Genomic DNA, 21706 nt, shown 5'->3' with positions numbered 1-21706 from the left:
AGGGCACCAGTTCATTCTCCCACTCCCTCCTGATGCCTATTCTTTATCTACCCAGCACTGAGGCTATGACTGTCCTTGTTAGAAGCTCTGGAGCCGACTCCCCATGGTCTGTGCCCTACCCATGGTCACCCATCAATCTACATTCACCCCAACCCCTACTGCCCCTGGGAACCAGCTCTGTGCTGGGCCCTGAGCTAGGGGATAGACATGAAGCAGCAAGAGGCAGGGCAGAGGGCAGCAAGAGAGCCTCTTTACTTTCACCAAAATCGTTGGAATTTTCAAAAGGATTAGCATATTTGGCACGCAGAAGAATTGCCTGCTGGTCGTGTCCCCAGGGAGCCTCAGTGTAGAGGCTGGTCACTGGAGACAAGGTTGGAAAGCTGAGACAGAAGAGGGAGGAGTTGAGGACTGAGTTGATTACCACTGGCCAAGGGTTCGGTGAATCAGGCCTATATAGCAAGGCCTCCACAAAAATCCCAAAGGACCAGAGAGCAGGCTGCTGGGAGGTTCCTATAGGTGATCCCGTAGGTGATGCTTTAGGAGATGAGGAGCCCCATGCCCCTCCCCACATGTCTCAACACAGACATTGTTCTGTGTGAACCCTGAAATCTTTGTTATAGATGTGTGTGTTCTCCTGAATTCTGTGAGCTGTGCTAGCAAATGAATTGAACTCGAAAGGGTTGTGGGAAGCCCACATGACAGCTTGGGGCTTATTATGATGGGCACCTGCAATGGGGAGCAGCCTTGGGACTAAGTCTTCCCCCTGGGTCGTCTGATGCCTCCTTAGATGGATGCTGTCGGAACTGAAGTGACTGTTTCCCTGTTTGTGCCTGTTGCAGCCGTCACGGCTTGTGTATTGTTTGGGGACCCCTCCTGCCTTGACCTGTACTCACAGAAGCTGTCTGTTATGGGAAGACACTGACAGAAACAAAGCTTGTTTTTTCCCCTCAGTATTTCAAGACCTGGGTTCAAAGCCCATGTCCAGAGCCTGAGGGGCTATGCGGCAGTGGCTTCCTTCCCCCCAGCCTTGGTTTATTCATGTGCAGAATGGTGGTGGCAACTCAAACACCAGGCGAGTGACCGGATTAGATTTGCCATGAGAACTTCCCAATACCAGAATTTACTAGGAAGCAATTACTAATGACATTAGCTCCCAGTCACAGTGGAGCCTTCAACCCTGTGTGTCTTTTTTATTGAACTAACTCATCCTGACCCTTCCTTGGGATTGGTGCTAATGTCAGGGTGGACCAGGAAATACGGGGCACTAGCTGACTGAGGGTGGCAGAAGGGGGAGAAATAAGGGAAGACTGCTTAGAAGAGAAGGCATGGAAGCCAATCTTGAAGGAGTGGCAGGGATCAGTGTAACGAGCCAAGGGCCAGGCTGGAGAAGAGGCATTTGGAGTGTGGAAGCAGGCATTGGGTAGTTTGAGAGGTGGGGCTCTCATCCAAGAAGGGAGGCAGGAGGGCAGGGTTGGCAGAACTGTGAACCTGTTGTCTGTGACCCGAGGAAGGGCTAGTACACTGTGGAGCCACAGGCATCAGCGACCGAGAGAGAGGCCTGACTTAGGACAGGGAATGGGCTGGGGCCTGGGAGGTGAGTGTGGACAGTTCCCCAAAGCTGAGCCCATTGGTGCTGCCTCTTGGACTCTGAGGCTGGTCAGGAACCGCTGATCCCACATAGTGACTATGTCCATCTACAGACCTAGCTCCTATTATCCAACTTTGTGGCAAGGGCATTGCCCCATTAGACCTTGGTTATTAAGTCATTAGCTGGGCCTCACACTGCCTCTTCATTAGCGTAATTATGGAGAATCCTACTCAGCGAATTAGAGGAAGATGCTTTCTCCCGACTCTCAGGCTGCCAGTCACCAGCCAGGCCTGGTCCTACAGCCCGGAAGACCCCTTAGCTTCCCAGAAGGGTCTAAAGAGGGACAATGACATTTGGTGCCCCCACCCCATATGTCAGACTAGACCCAGACACAGTGCTCAGTAATCTCCTGCTCCTTCTTCCATGCTGGTGACTTTGAGCCTATGGCTCAGTCTCCTGTCCCTCAGTTTCTTCACTTTTGTCCAGTGGGATAACAGTGCGGTCCCTCTCACAGGGCTACATGGGGGAGTAAACAGACAAGGGATTTCACATCCAACACACAAACCGCCAGTCGCCAGTCATGCTGCTATTTTCTTTTTTTTAAATTTTTTTTAAAGATTTATTTATTTATTATGTATACAACATTCTGCCTCGATGTATGCCCGGGCGCCAGATGGTTGTGAGCCACCATGTGGTTGCTAGGAACTGAACTCAGGACCTCTGGAAGAGCAGCCAGAGCTCTTAACCTCTGAGCCATCTCTCTAGCCCCATGCTGCTATTTTCAAAGAAAGCTCCAGGAGCCCCAAGGGCCTCTGCTCCCAGTGCAGGCAGCTCTTGAAGGCAGGGTGTCATCTCTTCCTGTTCCTAACCCCTTCTCTGCGGTTGGTGGTCCTTCTGTCCACAGAGATAAGCCTGGTGGGGCCTGGGGCTAGGCTGCTGGGGTACTAACTCTGGAGACTTGAGTAAGAGCTACGGAAGCCATCTGGGGTCTGCAGCCCCAGCACAGCTATGGCTCTCAGCAGTGGATGATGTGTAGGTTTCTTTTAGCCTCTGTTGATAGAGCCCCAGTGGAGAGCAAAGGTGGTGGACTGGGGAACAATCATGGCCTCTAGGACCTGTTTCTGCTTCCTGTGTCTGGGAACTGGAGTCCTGGTCACGAGGGCAGCTGGCATGTGTGGTATGTGTGTGCATGTGTGTGTGTGAGAGAGAGAGAGTGTGTGTGAGTGTGTGTGTGCGCGCACACACGTGCACACACACAAACACACATACATGTGCAACACACATGCTTACATACTGGGGCATGAGAGCCTGTGTGAATGTTGCCTTAAGTCACTTGTCCTTGATCCCAGCTACTAGTTGTCCCCACAGCTGGCTGTGGCTGCACTTGCTCCTTATCTGGGGGCTTTGTGAATGGCAGAGAATAGGACCCAGGTCCTGCTCTCTCACCCAGGGTGGAGCACAGGCAAGTCAGAGGTCAGCCTTATCGAGTGACCACAGAAGAGCCTTGCTCTTCTTCATACTTCAGGCTCCTGCCATGGCTGATGAGTGGATATCATGCCCAGACCAAGCATGGGAAGTCCTCAGTGGGGATAAGAGGGGAGGCTGTCACCCCAAGCTTCCCAGTGGTCTGGGTAGCCTGGGCAAAGTGAAGGTCACAGCAGGGCAGGGATGCGGGAGGTGGGCCAGGCTGGTCTGAGACTGGAGCAGCTAATGGGAATGCCCTTGATTTGACTTTGCAATAATCACCCTCTATCTCCCCTCCAGGTGTTCTTCTGGACATCCAGCAGCACTTTGGGGTCAAGGACCGGGGCGCCGGCTTGCTGCAGTCAGGTGAGGCCTATTCCTCGCCCAGGGGTAGCAGCTCTGCTCAGCCTTCATTCTCTTGGTCTCTTCTGTCCTCCAATCAGAATGAGGGTGGGCATTGCAGAAAAATCCCATGGCTGCCATCCACCATGGGCCCTTCCCTTCTAAGCCTCAGCTTCTTTCCTTGTAAAACAAAATACATGCTCCTGTCCCAAGTGGGTAGAAGAGATGACAAAAACCACAGGATTGGAGCTGAAGCCCACCAAGGGAACCCTTCTTTGGGGTTCTAAGACATCATCAGTACCCAGGAGCCAGGATGCCCGCTGAGCCTCAGTGACCTGTTTCTGTCCCTCCTCCACTCCTTCATTCTGATCCACTTAGGAATCACCTCCTGAATGACAAGAATGCCACCGCCTGTCAGCTTCTGAGGAAGTTTGAGTCCTGTCTAGGTTTGGCCCTAGACAGGCTCCCTGCCTCTCCTTCCTGAGATCCCAACCTCCTCATGGGCCATCAGAAGCAGGACCTGAGGTCTTCTGAGCTGTGGCATAGAGGCCACAGGGGAAACCACTGTGCAACTGCCCTAGCCTCTCAGTTTCCCTTCTAGAGAGATAGACCATATCTCCCTTTTCTTTGCCCTACCCTTCAGGGCCCGTAGGATCTGTACTCTTGGCTCCCTGGCCTCCCTACTGGATTTGTCTATACCACCATGACCTAAGATGGCTCTTGAAGGTCTGCTGGAGACTCACTCCAGTATGGGATCCCAGGATGTCTGGTCATGACTGGGCTCCAACCTTGTCGTGTGACTCCAGCCTGTCTCTGGGCCTTTGGTCCTGGAGTTCATCTGACTGTGAACCCTAGGCAGGTTGGTGTGTGGGAGAGCTCTGGTTTGCATTCCAGCCCATGAACCCTTCTGCAGCCTAGCTGTTCTAGGAGGGTTGGGGTAGAGGGAATCTGCCCTGGAACCTGCTTGACCTGTCTAGGTGGCATTCCATATGCACAATGGCCCCTAGAGCTCACAGAATGACACAGGCATGGCACAGCACTGCACGCACGCAGTACACTGCCCAGGCCCCTCAGCAAGCACCCAGACCCTTGTTGCTGGGCAGAGATCCTGGATAGGGTCTTTGGCTTAGAGAGAGATCTGTTTGCTGGTTGTAGGACTTCTTCTTAACAAGTGACACTGAGCTAAAGCGGGGCAAGGCACGCAGTGGTCAGGACTCTACCCCAACAGCTGTGGCCTCCACCCAAGTCATGAGCCCAGGCCTTTCTTTCCCCTTCTTGGCCTCTGTGGCTGGGCTGCCCTGCTCTGTGCAAGGTGATCACCCAGAGGAAGGGGTCCTAGCCAGTGGTAGTATGGGAAGAATGGGCTGCGCAGCTTTCTAAGACTCTGGTCTCTATCCCCCATGAGTTCCCAAGAAGCTGGATGAACCTTATCCCTCTGGTTCTAACCTTGCTGGTGAACTGGAGGGAGGCTACATCCCAGCTTCCTTCGTCAATTACCCTGAGTGTGGTCAGTTTTACCTGGCTTCCCAGGGGGCAGGCGGGTAACCAGTCCCAGAGAATGTGGGAGGTCAGGCCCCGTTTCCTTCTACAGTACCTCCCAGGCTAGATTCTTGCTTCATGGACCCTACTGACCTGGCCAGAAGTAGACAGGTCCCCCACAAATACGGTCTTTTTTGATTCTTTCAGAACTCTACAGGCTCCCTTTGCCAAGTTCACTTGCTGGTCAAAGAGGTGGGCCAAGGGAGGGGGGCAACTTGCTAAGAACTTGTGGCAGAGGGACTCTGCCTCTGCATGTTGCTGCCCTTTCAGCTTTTGCAGCTTGAGTGTTTGACACCACAGTGTCCCCACAGTGGGTGCCTCTGGGCCCAGATGAGAAGAATTCCCAGCCTTCTCAGAGTCTTGTGAGTCCTTGTCGCCTGCCTTGACCCTACTGTTTATTGTGACACAGCTGGGAGGGCTCCCTTCAGTGTCCTCACCCTGCTGGCCATTTTAGCTAAGACGCTGGGCAAGCTCAACCAGGATGTGACTCAGTGGGCACCAGAGCAAGGCACCTAATTGGCCTGTGCCCCAGGCACCTGTCTCTCCCCTAAGCCTGATAAGGTCAGAATTGGTGGAGGGCGCCAGTTAGGTGTTGCTGCTTGCCTGGATCAAAGAGCCGGGGCTGAGAACAGCGCCAGCTTATTTGTGGGCTCCAGGGGCTTTGGGGCTGGGAAGCATGTGAGGAGATAGAGGGTTTGGTTTGGGCCTGCCCTTTCTGTTACCCCCTGGGAAGGGGTCCCCTGTCAGCATCCTCTTGTACATTGCTGCTGGCTCAGCTTGGCCTCTGTAGTAGCCCAGAGTAGAACTCACATTGAGCCCCCATAGCTCGCACTGAAAGGGATAGCAGCTGCTCAACCTGTTGCTTGGAATGCCCTGGGCTGGGTGTTGTTCATGCTTAGACTCTTCTAGCAAGCAGATTCCCCTGTCAATGGGAGTCGAAAATGCCATTCAGTTGCTGCTCAAGTTCAGGGTTTAGTGTGGGAGCCTGAATAGATGGCAGAGTGTGCGCCTAGCTGTAGCTGCTGGCAGATGGGAAAGGCTTCCCTGAAGAGGGGATATTTCAGTGGGGCTTTTTCATTGATTAGAAAGGACATCTGGGAAGCTTGTCAGTAGATGTCAGAGAGCCACCTCTACCTCCACCCCTACTTCCTCCCCCACACACCTTGCTTTCCCATCTAGAAGAAATAGCAGAGAAAACCTGTTTAAATTACATAGCTGCACTTGAAAGCTAAAGCTAACAGGGAATTCCCAGGTGCCAGAAACAAAGAGCTGAAGTCAAAAGCTGGACTGGGAGATGGAGCTGAAGCCATGTGCTTCAGAGCACCAGGGACAGTTGTATGTGTTGAGCACTTGGCAGTGTTTGTAATGACATTTTCACAAAATTTCAAACATACACAGAAGCAGAATAGCACAACATGCTTCCCCCATATGCTAGTTCCATAGCTTCCTCAGTGCATCGCGGGGCATCTTCCAGGCTGGAGGCTTGCGCTTCCAGGGCCACGAGGCTGACTCAGTTTTCCCTCAGAACTCAGGCGGCCTCCTGATCCCTAGCTTGTCTAGGCTGGCAGACAGCTCAGCTGGTAGTGTTCCCACTTCAGGCAGATGTTTCCTGCCTGCCTCCGACTTTCTGCAGAGAGCCTGGTGCCAGTCCTGGCGCCCTCAGGCCTGCGACTTACTCCTTTTTCCGTGGAAGCCATCTGTTTCCAGGGACCCCAGCAAAAGCAAATCCAAGTGACTCTTTAGGGAAGCCTTCATGATGGAGAGCCAGCATGGACACAGGTGACAGCTCTCCCTGAAGACAGATTCACATCCAAAACGAACAGTGCACGCGGCAGGGCAGAGCACGTGATGAGCTTGAGGCTGATGTAGTGGAAGGTGGGTGCTTGCCTCACAGGTGCAAGGCCTTAGGTGCCATCCTCAGCACCAGCGGAAAAAAATAGAGGCCACAGGCATCTCATCTTTGTGAGAAGCAAGCAGCCGGTCCTGGAAACAGCCCGAAGAACTACAGAAAATAGTCTGGTTTTTAAAAATAGCTGTAATTAGCTAGGCATGGTAGCTCACACCTGAAATCCCAAGCACTTAAGAGGCTGAGACAAGAATTACTATGAATTTGGCACTAACCTGGGCTACAGAACAAATTCCAGGATAGTCTGAGCTAGAGTGAGACCCTGTCTCAAAAAAGTAAAAGCCCTAGGAATGCTTAGTTTTTTAAAGTTCAGAGGAAGTCATGATTGATATATTTATATATATATATATATATATATATATATATATATACACATATATATGTACAACACTTTAATTCCAGGCAGAGGCAGGCAGCACTCAGTAAGTTTGAGACCAGCCTGGTCTACAGAGTGAGTTCTAGAACAGCCAGGACTGTTTCACAGAGAAACTCTGTCTCAACAAACAAACAAACAAATAAAAAAGAATAGCACACAATAAAAAAAATAACAAAAGGATGTTTAAAATATATGAAATTTTTAAAAAGTTAAAAAAGTGTAAAATAAAGTGACAGATAAATTAATGAATAAACTAGACCTAGATGAAGAGAAAATAAACAAATTTAAAGATGGATCTGAGGGAATCAGCATCAATGCAACATAAGGAAGGGACAGTGGATGTGATGGTTGTTTGTGATGTTATCTGGTCTTTGTGTCAGCCATAAGCTCGGTATGGGGAGAATGGAGGAAGAGGAGGCAGAAGAATCAGTAGGACATTCCTGAGAAGGGCTTGAAGGCTGGGCTAAGCTTCCTGGAGCAATGGGGAACCAGGGAAGGGCTTGCGAGCAGGGTAGTCCCTGAAGTTGTATGCATCAGCATGTTCACTCTGTCACCTAGTGCAGGAATGGATGACAGAGGAGGCTGGAGGTTACCCAGGGCTTGAGTTTGTGGGGTCACAGGAAGTGGGGTAGGATTGGAGGAAGAGATGGCTCAGACTGAAACTAGACAGTGTCTTGCTCCTCTTCCATCTTGATCAGCCCAGCAACACACTCTGCTCTAGCAGACTTAGATTCCACAGGCAAAGCTGCACAGTCCCACAGCCACCATCCCAGAGATGCTGTCCAAAGGAGGCCCAAGAAGCCACCCACCTGTGGCTGGAGAGGCCAGCCACGTTCTCTGTCCAAAGTAGAGTGGAAAGAGAACAGTGGTGGATTCTTCCTGTCTGAGGGCTGAATGTGGAGAGATCCCAGATGCCACCAGTGGAGCCATGTGTGTCCTGTGTCTACCCCATTGGCTAGGGTGGCCTGGGTTGTGCCTGAATGGCAGAGGCTGCCCACATCTGTCTGAGCATCCTCCCTGCCCACAGGATGTGGAGGGTTGTGTGTCTTCTTGAAATAGCAGTCAGCTGGAATTTGGACTGGGGAAACATAGCCCTGATTCAGCCAGACCAGGCAGGGGCAGGAGATAGACGCCATGGCCACAGCGACTCCCCTAGCAACCACCTTGCTATCTCCTACTCTGATGCCACTTTCTCTGCTCAGGAAGGTCCCATGGATAGTGAGCGTGGCATCTCCTACCATGGATAGGGATACAGCTGTGGTTGCCTGTCAGCATGCAGATCCCATGTGAGGCTCCCACCTTTTGGATGTTAGCACACTTAGTCATTCAGCCGGCCATTTGTCTTATTTCTCTTTGTGGTACTGGGGATCAAAACCAGGACCTAGCACTGGCTAGGTAAGTGCTCTGCAACCGAGTCATGTCCTAAGTACTTTTCATTTTGCTTTGAAACAAACAAAGTCTTGCTATGTATCTCAGGCTGGCCTGGAACCTGCTATGTAGCACAAATTGGTTTCAAACATGCAGTCCTCCTGCTTCAATCTCTTGAGTGTTAAGGTTACACGCATCATCCATGATGCCTGGCACCCCTCTCCCCCACATCCCCCTACCTCCAGACCCCCTTCCATTTTTTCTGATGGCCTTGAGCCAGCTCCATGAAGGAGAGAGAGTGAAGCTTGGTCCCTGAGTTCCATACTGAGCTAGACTCCTCCCATCAGCAGCAGTCCGGGTACCCTGCCCCCTCTGCCTGGCTCCTTGCCCTACAGCTCCATTGTCTGAGACCTGTGGGCTCAGCAAGCGTGAGCTGAGTGAGGTCTTCCCCACACCCTGGCCACAGGATGTCCTCCTGAATGCGGGAACTGCCGGGAAAGCCTCTCTGCCTACATTGAGGTTGGGGGCGGGCAGCCAGTCTGATCTGAAAGCTCTCCTCCCACAAAGACCATGGGGCAGGGGTGGAAGGCACAGGAAGCTTCTAGTTATTGCTGGTCTTTATTTCCAGCAGAGCAGCCTGCTAGCTTTGTAATGGCCTCTCAGTGCCCATTGTTCCCAAGGGACACAGTTCAGTGTCCAGGCCTTTGCCTGGGCTGTTCCTCCCATCCCTATCCTGACAATGTGCAAAGCCTGCCGCTGACCAGTGATGCCCCCTGAGAGCTAGGAGGAGCCTGGGGGATGAGGTTGCAAAGATGACCCGACACATTCCTGACCCTGGATTCCTTTGCTCCTAAGGGGAAGGCACTGAGGTCCCTGCCGAGCTTGCTATGTCATTCAGGGTGTGTTCCCCTACCCTTCGGGGCCTCTGAGGACCCAGCTGTAATGTGTGTACAGAAAAGTAGGGCTCAAGTTTTCTGATGGATGGAGGAGCTTGGGGCACTGGCAGGCTGGACTGGCATGGGAACAGGTGCACTCCTGCCTACGGAAATCTACCCAGCCCTGGTGTTCCTGTCTACCGCGTGAGCAAAACGTCAGGGGTGGGCAAACCAGAAGGCTACCCTGTTGAAGACAGTGTGATGTGGCCAAGGCCTGGGTACCTGCTTCAGTTTCCTTCAGTCATCCAATGGGAGCTTTTTCCACAGAGGTAGGATGGGCCAGCCCAGTTGTGGTGTCTAGAGACCCATCTCTCCCTCCGTGACCCTCTCAGACTGCTATCTGACCCATCACCTGCTGTCCCAGTACACCCTGAACATTCTCTGACCTCAGGGGCATTTGTGGGGACCATCTCCTTCCTAGTCTGGCAGTGAGTGATGTGATTTAGAGCAAGGACTTTTGAGTCGGCTAAACTGAGGTTTAATTCTGGCTCAGCCACACACTTGCCATGTGACATCACTTCGTTCAGCCGGTCGTCTCCTCTGTAAGATGAAATTAATAGCAAGAATCTGACTGAGATAATAAATACATATGCCAAGGATGTGTTCAGGGCCTGGCCTATAATAAGTGATCCATCAATGACAACTGCAGACGTTATTGACAATAAGCATCGTGCTTCATTAACCATCATACAATATGATTAGAAGACTTGAAATTTACATAATATAAAGTTTATATATGCATGTGTATATATGTATACACGCATACACACACACACATACATATAAAAAGTGTTATCATCACGGTGAACTCCTAGGCATGTTTTATTGCCTGCTTTGACATCACCAAGATTTGGTACTCCTTATTGGCTCCCAGGCTTTAAATACATCGAACTGTGCCGTTCATGGGTGGACTTGCACTTTGGCTAGACAAGAGGCGTCTCTTACTCTGATTTTCTCTGGCCACTCCCCACCCAGCTCAGACAGGCATACAACAGGCAGTTGTTCCTCTTCCCCTAAACACGCGTGAGCCCTTTGCGACTAAGCTTTTCCTTGTCCACATCCTGATCTGATCTGGGGCAGATCTTAGTAGGCAGGGTTGACAAGAAAGCATTCTTTCTATAGATGTAAGGAAATAATATTGGCCCTGGCTAATGTAAACAAGAGCCTTGTTGACCCAGGCAGGCAGGGCGTGAAGCACCTTCCCCCGCACTGCACTGCCTCATCCAATACTCAAGCCACCCAGAGCAGCAGCTATTTTTATCTTCATTTTACAGATGAGGAAGTTGGCGTGGGGAGCTGGCTCAGACTGGCTCGTGAAAGCCGATTGTTAAATTTTTAGGAATTGTGTGAGCTGCTTGTTAGACACAGCCATTGTTCAGAACTAAATTATATAAACTTACAACTGAGTGATTTGTGTTAAAAGAAGCAGATAAATGCTCAGAAGTCATCACTTCCTAATTACTTTCCTACATCACGGTATTATCAGTGTGCTTGAGGTAAACTCCTTTGAACTGAATGGTGGGAACGCCTGTGGTTGAGAAGATACTGAGCTCAGAGCTTCATGTCTCTTGGGTGGCTTGGCTTCAGCTAGGTGGGAGTGTTTAGACGATGGAGGTGCTCGATCTCCAGGCATCACGGGTCCCCTCCTCTGCCCCTTTTTAGAGAACCTGTTTTTACACATTTACCAGTGCACCAGTGAAGCTGGGTCACAGATGTGACCTGGCAAAGGGTCCTAGCTCAGAAGGTGCAGAGCTGGGCTTGAACCCTGGCCAGGGTGTCTCTGAGGCCCATGGACTGATTCTGCTCAAAGCCTAGGTTACAAATCTGAATTACTAGGTCCTGTGTCCTGTGTTTTCAAGTTCAGCAGAGAGAAGGGCCCTTCATGTCCTCTCCACAGCCACTTTGCCTTGCTCATGGCCCTCCTCTCTTCACTACTCCTCCCTCCCTTCCTAAACTCTGCCTCCCCAGGGGCTGCTAAGCCATGCACACATGAACCCAGTGGGCAGAGGCCGGTGTTGTCTGGCCATCTGCCTGCTGGCAGTGGGTCAGCCTTCCATTGGACAGAGGGGGCTGCCTTGCTATGTGGTTGGCCTCTACCCGCCCTACCTGAGCCCCTTTATCTCACCTGGAATGCCAACCTCTCCCATCACCAACAGAGGCCTTCTCTCCAAGTCCCACACGATTCTGTACCGTGCTCTGGTCCTAGCAGAACAAAACCAGGTCATTAGTTCTTTGCTCTGCACCCTCCTGACTTTCCATGGAGGATCCCACTCCGGCTGGCCTCTCAACCTTGTCTTCCACCCCTCCCCACTCTGTCCTTTAGCTGCAGACGCTCTGGCCTCTTTCCTGCTCCTCAGATATGCTAAGTGCACTCCTGCCTGCTCCCTGCAGTATTTCTGTAAATGTTTTCTTGCCTCCTGCAGGTCTTTGCTGAGACGAAACTTCCCGAACTCTAATCTCCTGTCCCTGCCCTTTGATCCTCCCTGGTATTCCTCACTATCTTACACAGATTGTTAATCATCACTGCTATTGTGTTATCTATGTGTTTTTCTTCCTTAGAATGTAAGTCCTAAGCAGGCAGGAATCTCATGTTCATTCACCCATGAATCCCAGACACCTAACATTAGTATGTTGTAGATGTCCTGTCTTAGTTACTATTCTGTTGCTGTGGTGGAGAGACACCATGATCAAGGCATCTTATAAAAGTGTAGTGGTTTGAATGAAGATGGCCTCACAGGATCATGGATTTGAGTGCTTGGTTAGGAGGAGTGGCCTTGGAGGAGGTGCGACATGGGGGTGGGCCTTAAGGTTTCAAAAGCCTGTACCATCCCTGTTAGCTCCCTCTCTGCCTCCAACCTTTGGATAAGATGCAAACTCTCAGCTACTGCTCCAGCATCGTGCCTGCCTGCCTGCCTGCCTGCCTGCCTGCCTGCCTGCTGTTGCACTCCCCACCATGATGGTCATGGGCTTATCCTCTAAAACTGTAAGGAAGTCCCCAGTTTCTTTTATAATTTGCCTTTGTCACAATGTCTGTTCACAGCAATTAGGACAGTCACCGAGACACGTCCCTCCCCCCTATTTTTTGAATGAGTAAGTGCACACATGCGTGAGTGAATAAATGAATGGCAGGGTTTCCAGTGTTCTTGCTAGGAGTGAGGGGGGCTGAATGGTAAGACCTGGAGTTCCAGGCTCAACTTTGCCCTGATTTGCTGCATGACCGTAGGTACCAGATCCCTTACCTTCTCTGAATCTCTCTTTCTCTTAAGTACTTGTAAAGGATTTTTAAAAATTGTATATATATGAATGTTTTTCTGCATGTTCAAGCACTGCACGGGTGCTTGGTGACTATAGAGATCAGAAGGGGCATCAGATCCCCTGGAACTGAAGTTGTAGACAGTTGTGAGCCACCGTGTGGGTGCTGGGAACTGAACCTGAGTCTTCTGCAAAAACAAGAATTGCTCTTGACCTCTGGGCCATCTCTCCATCTCAAGAATAATATAGGAAGCAATGCAAGCCAGGCATGGTGGTGCACACTTTTATTACCAGCAGTAGGGAGGCAGAGGCAGGAAGAACTCTGTGTGTTTGAGGCCAGCCTGGTCTTCATGGCATGCTCCTCCAATCCAGCCATGGGTACATAGTAAGAGTTTGTCTCAAAACAGTGTGGGCTAGGAATGTAGCTCGGCTGGTAGAGAGCTTGTCTAGTGTACATAAGACCCTGGGTTTGATCCCCAGCAGCACATACACTGGGTATGGTGGTGCACGCCTGAAATCCTAGAACTTGAGAAATAGAGGGTGGTAGAATCCAAAGACAAAGTCATCCTTGGCTATGTTGCAAAGTTCCGGCCAGCTTGGGCTATGGGAAACCTTATCTCAAAAAGCAAGCAAGTAAAACTAAATGGCAAAGCCTAAGGAACTCAGGCTCTGGGGCTAGGCAGACAAAGGCCCATTTCTACCTGGAGGGCCTTGGCAAGTGACTTTCCCTCTGACTCTTGACCTCATCTATGGGGTGGGAAGCTCTGGGAGGTGTGGTGGTACGCCTTGGGCTGGCACTCTGTGTGAACGAGTATTCCAAGACATGGAATAAGTTGACGGTGATAGAAGACGTGTCCTCTAACCCCGTGTATTCTCCTGCCCGCTCTGGGTGCCAGGCATTGATGTTGTTCTCCCAGGGCTACTTCCTCTAGCTGGAGCCAGGTTCAGCTGTGTCTCATTGCACTTGACCTTTGCCAGGACCTGCACACCCTCCAGTTCTCCTCTCTTCTTTCCACAGTGTTCATCTGCAGCTTCATGGTGGCTGCCCCCATCTTCGGCTACCTGGGTGACCGATTCAATAGGAAGGTGATCCTCAGCTGTGGCATCTTCTTCTGGTCGGCCGTCACCTTCTCTAGCTCTTTCATTCCTCAGCAGGTGAGGTTCCCCATGGTTCTCCTGCTCACTAGTGCCGCTGCCATATCCAGTATACAGGTTCCTTCCTCAAGGAAGGCTGGTCTGCGCTCCTGTAGACTGAGGCCTGCTCCTGAGCTTCACCCCCAAGGCAAAGCCATAGCAGGTATCTTTGCGTTCAGTTATAAGCCAGTCCTGCAGACAGGGCCTCCTCTGTACTGATCTGGACTACGAGGCTTGCAGCTCTGCGTGGCAACCTGACTCTCTGAGTGGCCTATAGCCTGGTAGAATGTCAGGCACAGGGAATAAGTCTGCCCTAGATGTAAGGGCCTTGGCTTCCAGCACTGTCCCTCCCCCTTCCCCCTGCCCCCAGTTTTCTTGCTATGCAAACCTAGGCTAGTCTCTGACTTTCTCTGTTTCTGGTTCAGTTTGCTCTTTCATGACTAGCTAACTCCTTGAATCCAAGTCCCAGGAAGACAAGCGTCAATTCAGCATCGAGGTATTTTAAGAAATACCCTTGATTTTCACAGTCCAGTGTTTGAATATCCCAACTTTGTTGCCCACTCAGCTTTGTGACCCAGAGAAATGCACTTTACCTCTCTGAACCTCAGTTTCTTCATTGTTAAAATGGGAACAGTCCTATCCAGGCTGGTTCTCTGTGAGAAGCAACTGAATTGATGAATGTCCAGCTGTGGAGCATGGCCAGTGTCCAGCAAATCCTCTTTTTTGTTCATTCTCCCCAAGAAGGCCTGTGTTGTCTCATGAGGGCAGTGAACTTCTCATGGCTAGGAGCAGTCAGCCATGGGATATCATCTGTGGAGAGCGATGGAAGAAGAACCAACATCCTTAAGAGCTGTCTGTCTGTCCCTGCCCTTGAGAGAGGAGGGTGGAAAGGTGGCACAGGAGCTTCAGGATCATAGCCTTCATGCTGTCCAAAGTGCTGAACACTGAAGAGGAACTGGCCCTTGTGGTCCATGGGTTTCAGGAAGGCTTCCTGGAGGAGGTGACACGTGGCTCTAGCAGAGATGGCTGAGAAGCCAGGACTTAATGGTGAAGCTGGCCCAGGCAGGAGTCAATACCCAAAGATGCAGAAACGGTAGATTGTGTTGGGAGAAAGAGAAGGGTGTCATGGCTGGAAAGGAGAACAGAGAGCAGGTCAAGGAAGACCTTGAGTACCAGGCCTAAGGCCCAGTCCTTCCTCCTGTGGCAGCGCTGAGCCTTGGAAGAGTCTGAAGGACAAGGAGGAGCCAGATGCTCCCTGATGGACCAGATAGGTCTGCAGGAGCTAACTTTGCTTGGGGAGGTGGGTCAGGTCCAAGGCAATTCCAGGCAGTGCAGGGTGGAGCCTGGTGGTCACCATGGAAACAAAGCTAGGAGCCTTCAGAGCCCTCTGTGCCTTGCCCTGCCCCACGCTGGGCCCCTGGGGCTATATGGCTGGGACTGATCGATGAATGAGTCTGGGCCTTGATGCCTTCTGTGTGGGAGAGAAGAGAGGAGCAGAGGCAAAGAGAGAAACAGATCGCTTTCGCTGAGAGAAGAGAGGAGCAGAGGCAAAGAGAGAAACAGATCGCTTTCGCTGCGTGTTTTGTAAACTCATTGTGATCACCATTCAAGCCCCATAGGGGCTTTTGGGGGACATTGGCAATGTGATTTTAAAGTTAATTTGGCAGAGAAAATGCTCCAAACAGCCAAAAACAATGTGAAAGATAACAGTGAATGGGATTTGCCCTATCAGTTGTCAAAACAATGGCCATTCCGACTAAAGCAGCCAAGGGACATGAAGCAAGGCCCCAGGGATTGGGGAGCCAGTGCTGGCTGAGGGCACATCTCTCACCAGTAGCTCCGGGGAGGAAAAGGGTACTATGTCAACCATGGTGCAGAATAAACTACAAATGGGGAAGTGAAAAACCAAAGCAGGATAGAAACCTAAACTAAACTATAAAGAACAAGAGAAAGACAAAAATGCTAGGAAAATAAACAAAGGGTTGTTAGGGCGTCCAGAACATGACCAATGGCCAATGAATGGAGGAAGAGATACCTCAGCCTCCAGAGGAATCAGAGAAACGCAAAGCAAAACAACAATGAGATACCATTTCACACCCGTCAGATTGGCAACAATTAAAGAGGCTGACAATACCAAGTGTTAGTACAGCTGTGGGATCCTGAGCTGCCTTGCTGCTGATGGGAGTGTATATTGGTGGAGCCTCTTTGGAGATCAGAATGGCAAGACCCTGTAAATCCCTGCTGTGTCCCAGCCTCTGTCTGGAGAGACACAGCCTAGAAAAACTCCAGCGTGTGAATAAACAGACAGGAGGATCCTCCTGGGATTGGGGAGACTGGAAAGATGGCTCAGTGGGTAAGAGTACTACGGCTCTTCCAGAGGACCCAGGTTTCAGCTCCCATCTTTCAACCACTTATGACTCCAGCTCCAGGGGATCTAACTTCTTCTTCTGGCCTCTGGCACTGTATACACACACACACACACACACACACACACACACACACACGCACACCTTCGTAAACACACATGCATGCACACAATGAAAATAAATATTTAAAAAACAAAGGAGAGCCAGGCGGTGGTGGCACACACCTTTAATCCCAGCACTCGGGAGGCAGAGGCAGGTGGATCTCTGTGAGTTCGAGACCAGCCTGGTCTACAAGAGCTAGTGCCGGGACAGGAACCAAAACCACAGAGAAACCCTGTCTCAAAAAACCAAAAAAAAAAAAAAAAAAAAAAAAAAAAACAAAGGAGAAAGAAGTTGGAAAGATGGGTTGGTGGATAAGAGGGCTTGCTTTGCAAGCCTGAGGCCCTGAGTTTGATCTCCAGCAACCTGAGTAAAAGCCAAGTGTGGCAGTGTTCTCCTGTCATCCTGGAGCTAGGAGTGGGGACAGCTGGCTCCTAGGAGCTCACTGTCTAGCTGAATTGGGCTCCAGGTTCTGTGAGTGTCCCTATTTCTAAGAATAAGATGAAGAGCAATTTAACTCCTGGCTTCTCTGTGTACCTGCACACACTCATGCACGCACTTCTCATGTGCAAACACAAAGAGGAAGGCAGGCAGGAAGGAAACTACTCAAATGGCCACCACTGGGCCTGCACAGTTACTCACGGGTGTATTCATTTTGAGTAGCCAGTGGAAGAGTAAACTTGATCAATGTCTATCATCACGCATATATGTCAAAAAATAATGAAGCACGTGGTAAAATAAAACAAGTGGAGGAGTCCCCTTTCTGTCTATTTGTTGTGGGCAGAGAAAACACTAAGTACTGTTTCTTGGCACTTATAGCCTAGGACAGAGACAGCATCAACCTGGCGGCCAGGGGGAGGGGGTTGGGGGCAGGGTCACCATAGCATGCTAGAGTGCTGAAGAGAATTGCTGTCTCTCCCCAAATCATTTCAACATGAACTAGAAGAGGGTGTTTTTATACTTTGAGTCTGGAGTAGGCTTTCTGGAACAAGGCATTGAGGAAAAAACCAAGATGTGACAGCATCAAATTAGACACCAGGAAGCGTGTGAATGGTAAAACTGGGTAAACAAAGAGGAGAGAAAGGCGGCTGAGAACACTGGTGACACAGATGACAGGGGATCTAGCCCTGTGCTGTAGAAAATGCTAATATAAATCTATACAAAAGAGACACGACAACCCAATGGAAAAATAGGGAAAGGCTGTGGACAGTTGACCCACAGGGAAAGAAATGCCAGGAACCAGGGAGAGTGAGACAAGGTCAAGGCAGAGGATCAGCATCCAGGGCCAGAGAAGTGGCAGGAGATGGCTGGAAAGAGACAATAGAAAGAGCAGGGGAGAGCTGGATATGGCCAGTGCTGGCCGGACAGGTGGTGTGGGTGGGACAGGGAAACTCTGACCCTGGGCAGCTGGGGGCCAGTGGAAGGTTCACATCAAAGGGGTTGGACCACTGGCAGCTGGCATGGCCACACCCTTCCCCCCACTGTGGCCTTTGATGTGTGCATCAGAGAGGGGCTCAGAGCCCACTAGGCAACTGTGCCCATTCCACTCACACACTGGGTCTTCAGTGTGGCCAGGTTTGGTCTAGCCTCCCTGCCTCGGGGAGAGCACAGAGCAAAGGTGACTTCTGGATCCTAAAGTGAACCCGGACATGCCAAGATGCCCCGAGCACATAGTCCCCAGTGCTTGTGCAGACACAGTCTTGTCTTCTCCCAACCTGGGAATAATTCGTCCCAGTCAGATCCATCATTTTGAGGGGTATCCCAGGGCCCTGTGTGGCCTGTGGTTGTGGTCCCTGATGAGGCTAGTCCTGGGCTCCATCCTCTCCCTGGGCTCATGAACCCGGCCAGGACTAGTGTGTAATGGGATAGGGATGTGCAAGCGTGGGAATGGCTGGTCCTCCAGCATTCTCTGTCCTCCTCCACAGCACTTCTGGCTGCTGGTCCTGTCCCGAGGGTTAGTAGGTATTGGTGAAGCCAGCTACTCCACCATAGCACCCACCATCATCGGCGACTTGTTTACCAAGAACACCCGCACGCTTATGCTCTCGGTCTTCTATTTTGCCATCCCACTGGGCAGGTAAGTGTGGGGCGCCAGGATTTGTGGGAAGAGCACTACGGTCCCCTTGAACTCACCAACCCTGCATTAAGCAGACATGGAGGCAGGCAGCCAGAGAGGACTCCTGGACCTGCTCTTCCACAGGCTGGCTGGGTGGGAGGCCAACACGAACGCTCCACTCAGCCCAGATGTTCACTCTGATGTGTCTGTCTTCTCTGCAGTGGCCTGGGCTACATCACAGGTTCCAGCGTGAAGCAGGCAGCTGGAGACTGGCATTGGGCCCTGAGGGTAAGGCCTAGGTCCCCTCCTCTTTAGACTCCAGCCTCTGCCCCCAGAGAGCAGCTCAGCCCAGAGGCCAGGCTTTAATCTCCCTAGGACAGAGTCCTCACTAGCCTGGACTCTGAGGTCTTGTCCCCCTAGATCATTTCAGGCTGAGGTATCAGGGGAGCTAGACAGTCCTGTCACCCACAGGGCCCCAGTCCAGGGTTGAAACCCTACGCCCAGGCCCAGGGAGTGGAGAGGATGAGGATTCTCTCACCACATCAGGAAATTCCAGGTCCACAGCAGAGCTTCCTGCTTCCAGCTCTGGCTCTGTTCTAGGGCGATGTTGGGACGGGACCTCTGTGTGGGGGCCTTTAGGGTCTGGAGCCACTTCCTGTTCTGTTGGAGGGTTGGGGCAATTCACCAAGGCCCTAGGACAGTGCAATCGGAGGAAACAGAGATTCCCCGTTTCTCAGAGGAACGGAAGCTCAAGACAAAGTGTTTTTTCCTCAAAAGCAGGAAGGAAGCAGCCACCGTGGAATTTCATGGTGGGGGTGGTGAGCCGTAGGGTAGAGGGCTTGCATGGAGCAGAGCTCCCAGGCCTGAGGGAAGCCAGCTTCTCTTTTCTCCTGGGCTGGTGTTTGGTTTTGGGTAGGAAGAGGCCTGGAGCCTTGTGTATTCTGTTCTTAACATGAGGCTGGGCACAAGGAAGGCCCAAAACCCATACAGAGGCCTGTAAAGAAGAGGCCACATGTCTGGCCAGTCCCTACCTAATGTCCATGTTTGAGGGACACACCTTGGAATATTCCTAGCCCCGGGGGTTAGGCAATTTGGTATATGGCTCTCTACCCCTACAAACAAATTATTCTATTCTAAGACATCATTCCCTATGCTTTTCATCTACCTGTCTTTCATTTCTTACCCATCTACCCATTCAGCCAGCCACCCACCCATTCACCTACTTGGCCATCCACCCATGCATGCTGCATCTATCTGCTTGTTTTCCCATCTTTTCCTTATCTGTTAAGCCATCTCTCTCTCTCACTTCCCCCCTTCACCCCTTCTTTTTCTTCTCCATCTCCCACTTCTTCCTCCCTTCCCTCCTGAAGTCTGTTGGTCTTCCTTAAACCTGTTTTCCTGCCCTGCCTTTGGTCTGGTTTGTCCACTTTGAGCCCCCTAGCCCCTTCCCTGGCCTCATCCTCAGCGGTTTGCTCAGCCTTTCTTTTATTCAGCTGGGCAAATATTAGCCTAGGAACAGGACTTGGAGCCCAGATAAGAACAGTTGCCCGGCCCTCCTGGTCAGCACAGAGTCTATTTGACACTCAAGCTCCACATTTCCTGTCCTACCAGGTATCCCCTGTCCTGGGCATGATCACAGGAACACTCATCCTCATCCTGGTCCCAGCCACTAAGAGAGGCCATGCTGATCAACTTGGGGGGCAGCTCAAAGCACGGACCTCGTGGCTCCGAGACATGAAGGCTCTGATCCGAAAGTGAGTGCTACTGTGTGGAGCGTGGAGGCGGGGGCCTGGGTGAGAGCCCCAAGTGGTCCCCACACTCATCTGCCATCTCCACTGCCTGTAATGCTGAATGACATTTTTGTCTGAGAGTTTATCATTCCTGCATCCCTACTCCTCACCTGGGCCTGGAAAGAGCATTTCTATCTGGGGGAGACTGTGGGGGAACAGGCTGACTCCCTGGCCCCTTTGTGAAGGCTGCCTGCTGCGCCAACTCAGTGTCCCTCCCTGGATTCTTCCCAGCCGCAGTTACGTCTTTTCCTCCCTGGCCACATCTGCCGTGTCCTTCGCCACAGGAGCCCTAGGCATGTGGATTCCTCTCTATCTGCATCGTGCTCAAGTTGTACAAAAGACAGCAGAGACGTGCAACAGCCCACCCTGCGGAGCCAAAGACAGGTAAAGCCTGGATGCAAGGGACTGGGTGCCTCTGCCCCAACCATGGTCTTGTTCAAATCACATTCTACTGTCCTTTGTCCCCACAGCCTCATCTTTGGGGCCATTACCTGCTTTACTGGCTTTCTGGGCGTGGTCACAGGTGCGGGAGCCACTCGCTGGTGCCGCCTGCGGACTCAGCGTGCTGACCCACTGGTGTGTGCTGTGGGCATGCTGGGATCTGCCATCTTCATCTGCCTCATCTTTGTGGCCGCCAAGACCAGCATTGTGGGCGCTTATGTGAGTCCTTGTAAGGATGGGGAGATGGGCTAGAGTTGCAGTCTGACTTCCAGGACCCTCTGTCCCCTTAGGGAGGGTCCTGTGTCCCTGCCTTGTGCCTCTCATGGTTGCTTTCCTCTCTATGAATAGATCTGCATCTTTGTTGGGGAGACCCTGCTGTTTTCTAACTGGGCCATCACTGCAGACATCCTCATGGTAAGCCAGGAAGTCCACAGTCACCTTCTGCTGACTGACCCAGGCTTCTACATTTCATTGGGGTAGTTTGGGTGGGTGAGTGAAGTGTTAACATCACTTGTTGGTGGGAGAGGTGAACCTAGTGGCAGGGAGTGGCTCAGAGATACATGGGGGTCAGATCTGGGAAGAGCCTGGAAACGGGGTTGAGCAGGTAGATGCTGGGGTACAGGGCCAGGATTGTCTCCAGTTGCCAGTTTGTGGCTAGGAGAGCAGGCAGATAGATGTTGGGGTGCAGGGGCAGGGTTGTCTCCAGTTTCAGGTTTGTGGCTAGGAGGCTGGTGGTGCCAGGCTGGCACTGAGGTGGTGCTGCCTGCCAGCACTCCTCCCTCTGGAGTCGAGTGTCCTCGCATTCTGCATTGCCAGCTCAGGCTGGGTCCCAGGCTGGATCCCAGGCGTGCCGGCCGAGTGCCTGCGGCTGGCTGGACAAACAGAGGCTGTCTTTACGGGACCAACAATGGCCTCTAGACCAGCAGGCCAGGGACAAAGGGCTGTCTGAGCAGTCGGCTTGGGCTTGTGTTCCTGGGTGGGGACAGAACAGGGGAGGGGCTGTGGGCCTAGTGACTTATAGCTCTGAGTGAAGTGGGGGTGGAGATGGCA

General features: G+C 51.7%; 1 protein-coding gene across 2 annotated transcripts in view; it reads left to right on the top strand.

Moving 5' to 3' along the window:
* The window catches only part of Spns2 (SPNS lysolipid transporter 2, sphingosine-1-phosphate), a 36710-nt gene that overhangs the window by 12116 nt on the left and 2888 nt on the right, over positions 1–21706 (top strand). For both annotated transcript variants that reach the window (XR_009057357.1, XM_057773400.1), the window contains exons 2-9: positions 3353–3418; positions 13789–13925; positions 18295–18446; positions 18647–18713; positions 20037–20179; positions 20447–20599; positions 20686–20875; positions 21005–21070. Coding sequence is in view for 1 of the 2 variants with exons in the window: in XM_057773400.1 (XP_057629383.1) it covers positions 3353–3418; positions 13789–13925; positions 18295–18446; positions 18647–18713; positions 20037–20179; positions 20447–20599; positions 20686–20875; positions 21005–21070 (974 nt within the window). In the remaining variant the exon portion in view is untranslated. The remainder of the gene's footprint in view (positions 1–3352; positions 3419–13788; positions 13926–18294; positions 18447–18646; positions 18714–20036; positions 20180–20446; positions 20600–20685; positions 20876–21004; positions 21071–21706) is intronic.

The sequence above is a fragment of the Chionomys nivalis genome, chromosome 7 (genome assembly GCF_950005125.1).
Source record: "Chionomys nivalis chromosome 7, mChiNiv1.1, whole genome shotgun sequence".
In the NCBI taxonomy this organism is placed as follows: Eukaryota; Metazoa; Chordata; class Mammalia; order Rodentia; family Cricetidae; genus Chionomys; species Chionomys nivalis.
The sequence above is the reverse complement of the archived record's forward strand: the minus strand, read 5'-3'. Positions and strand labels throughout refer to the sequence as shown.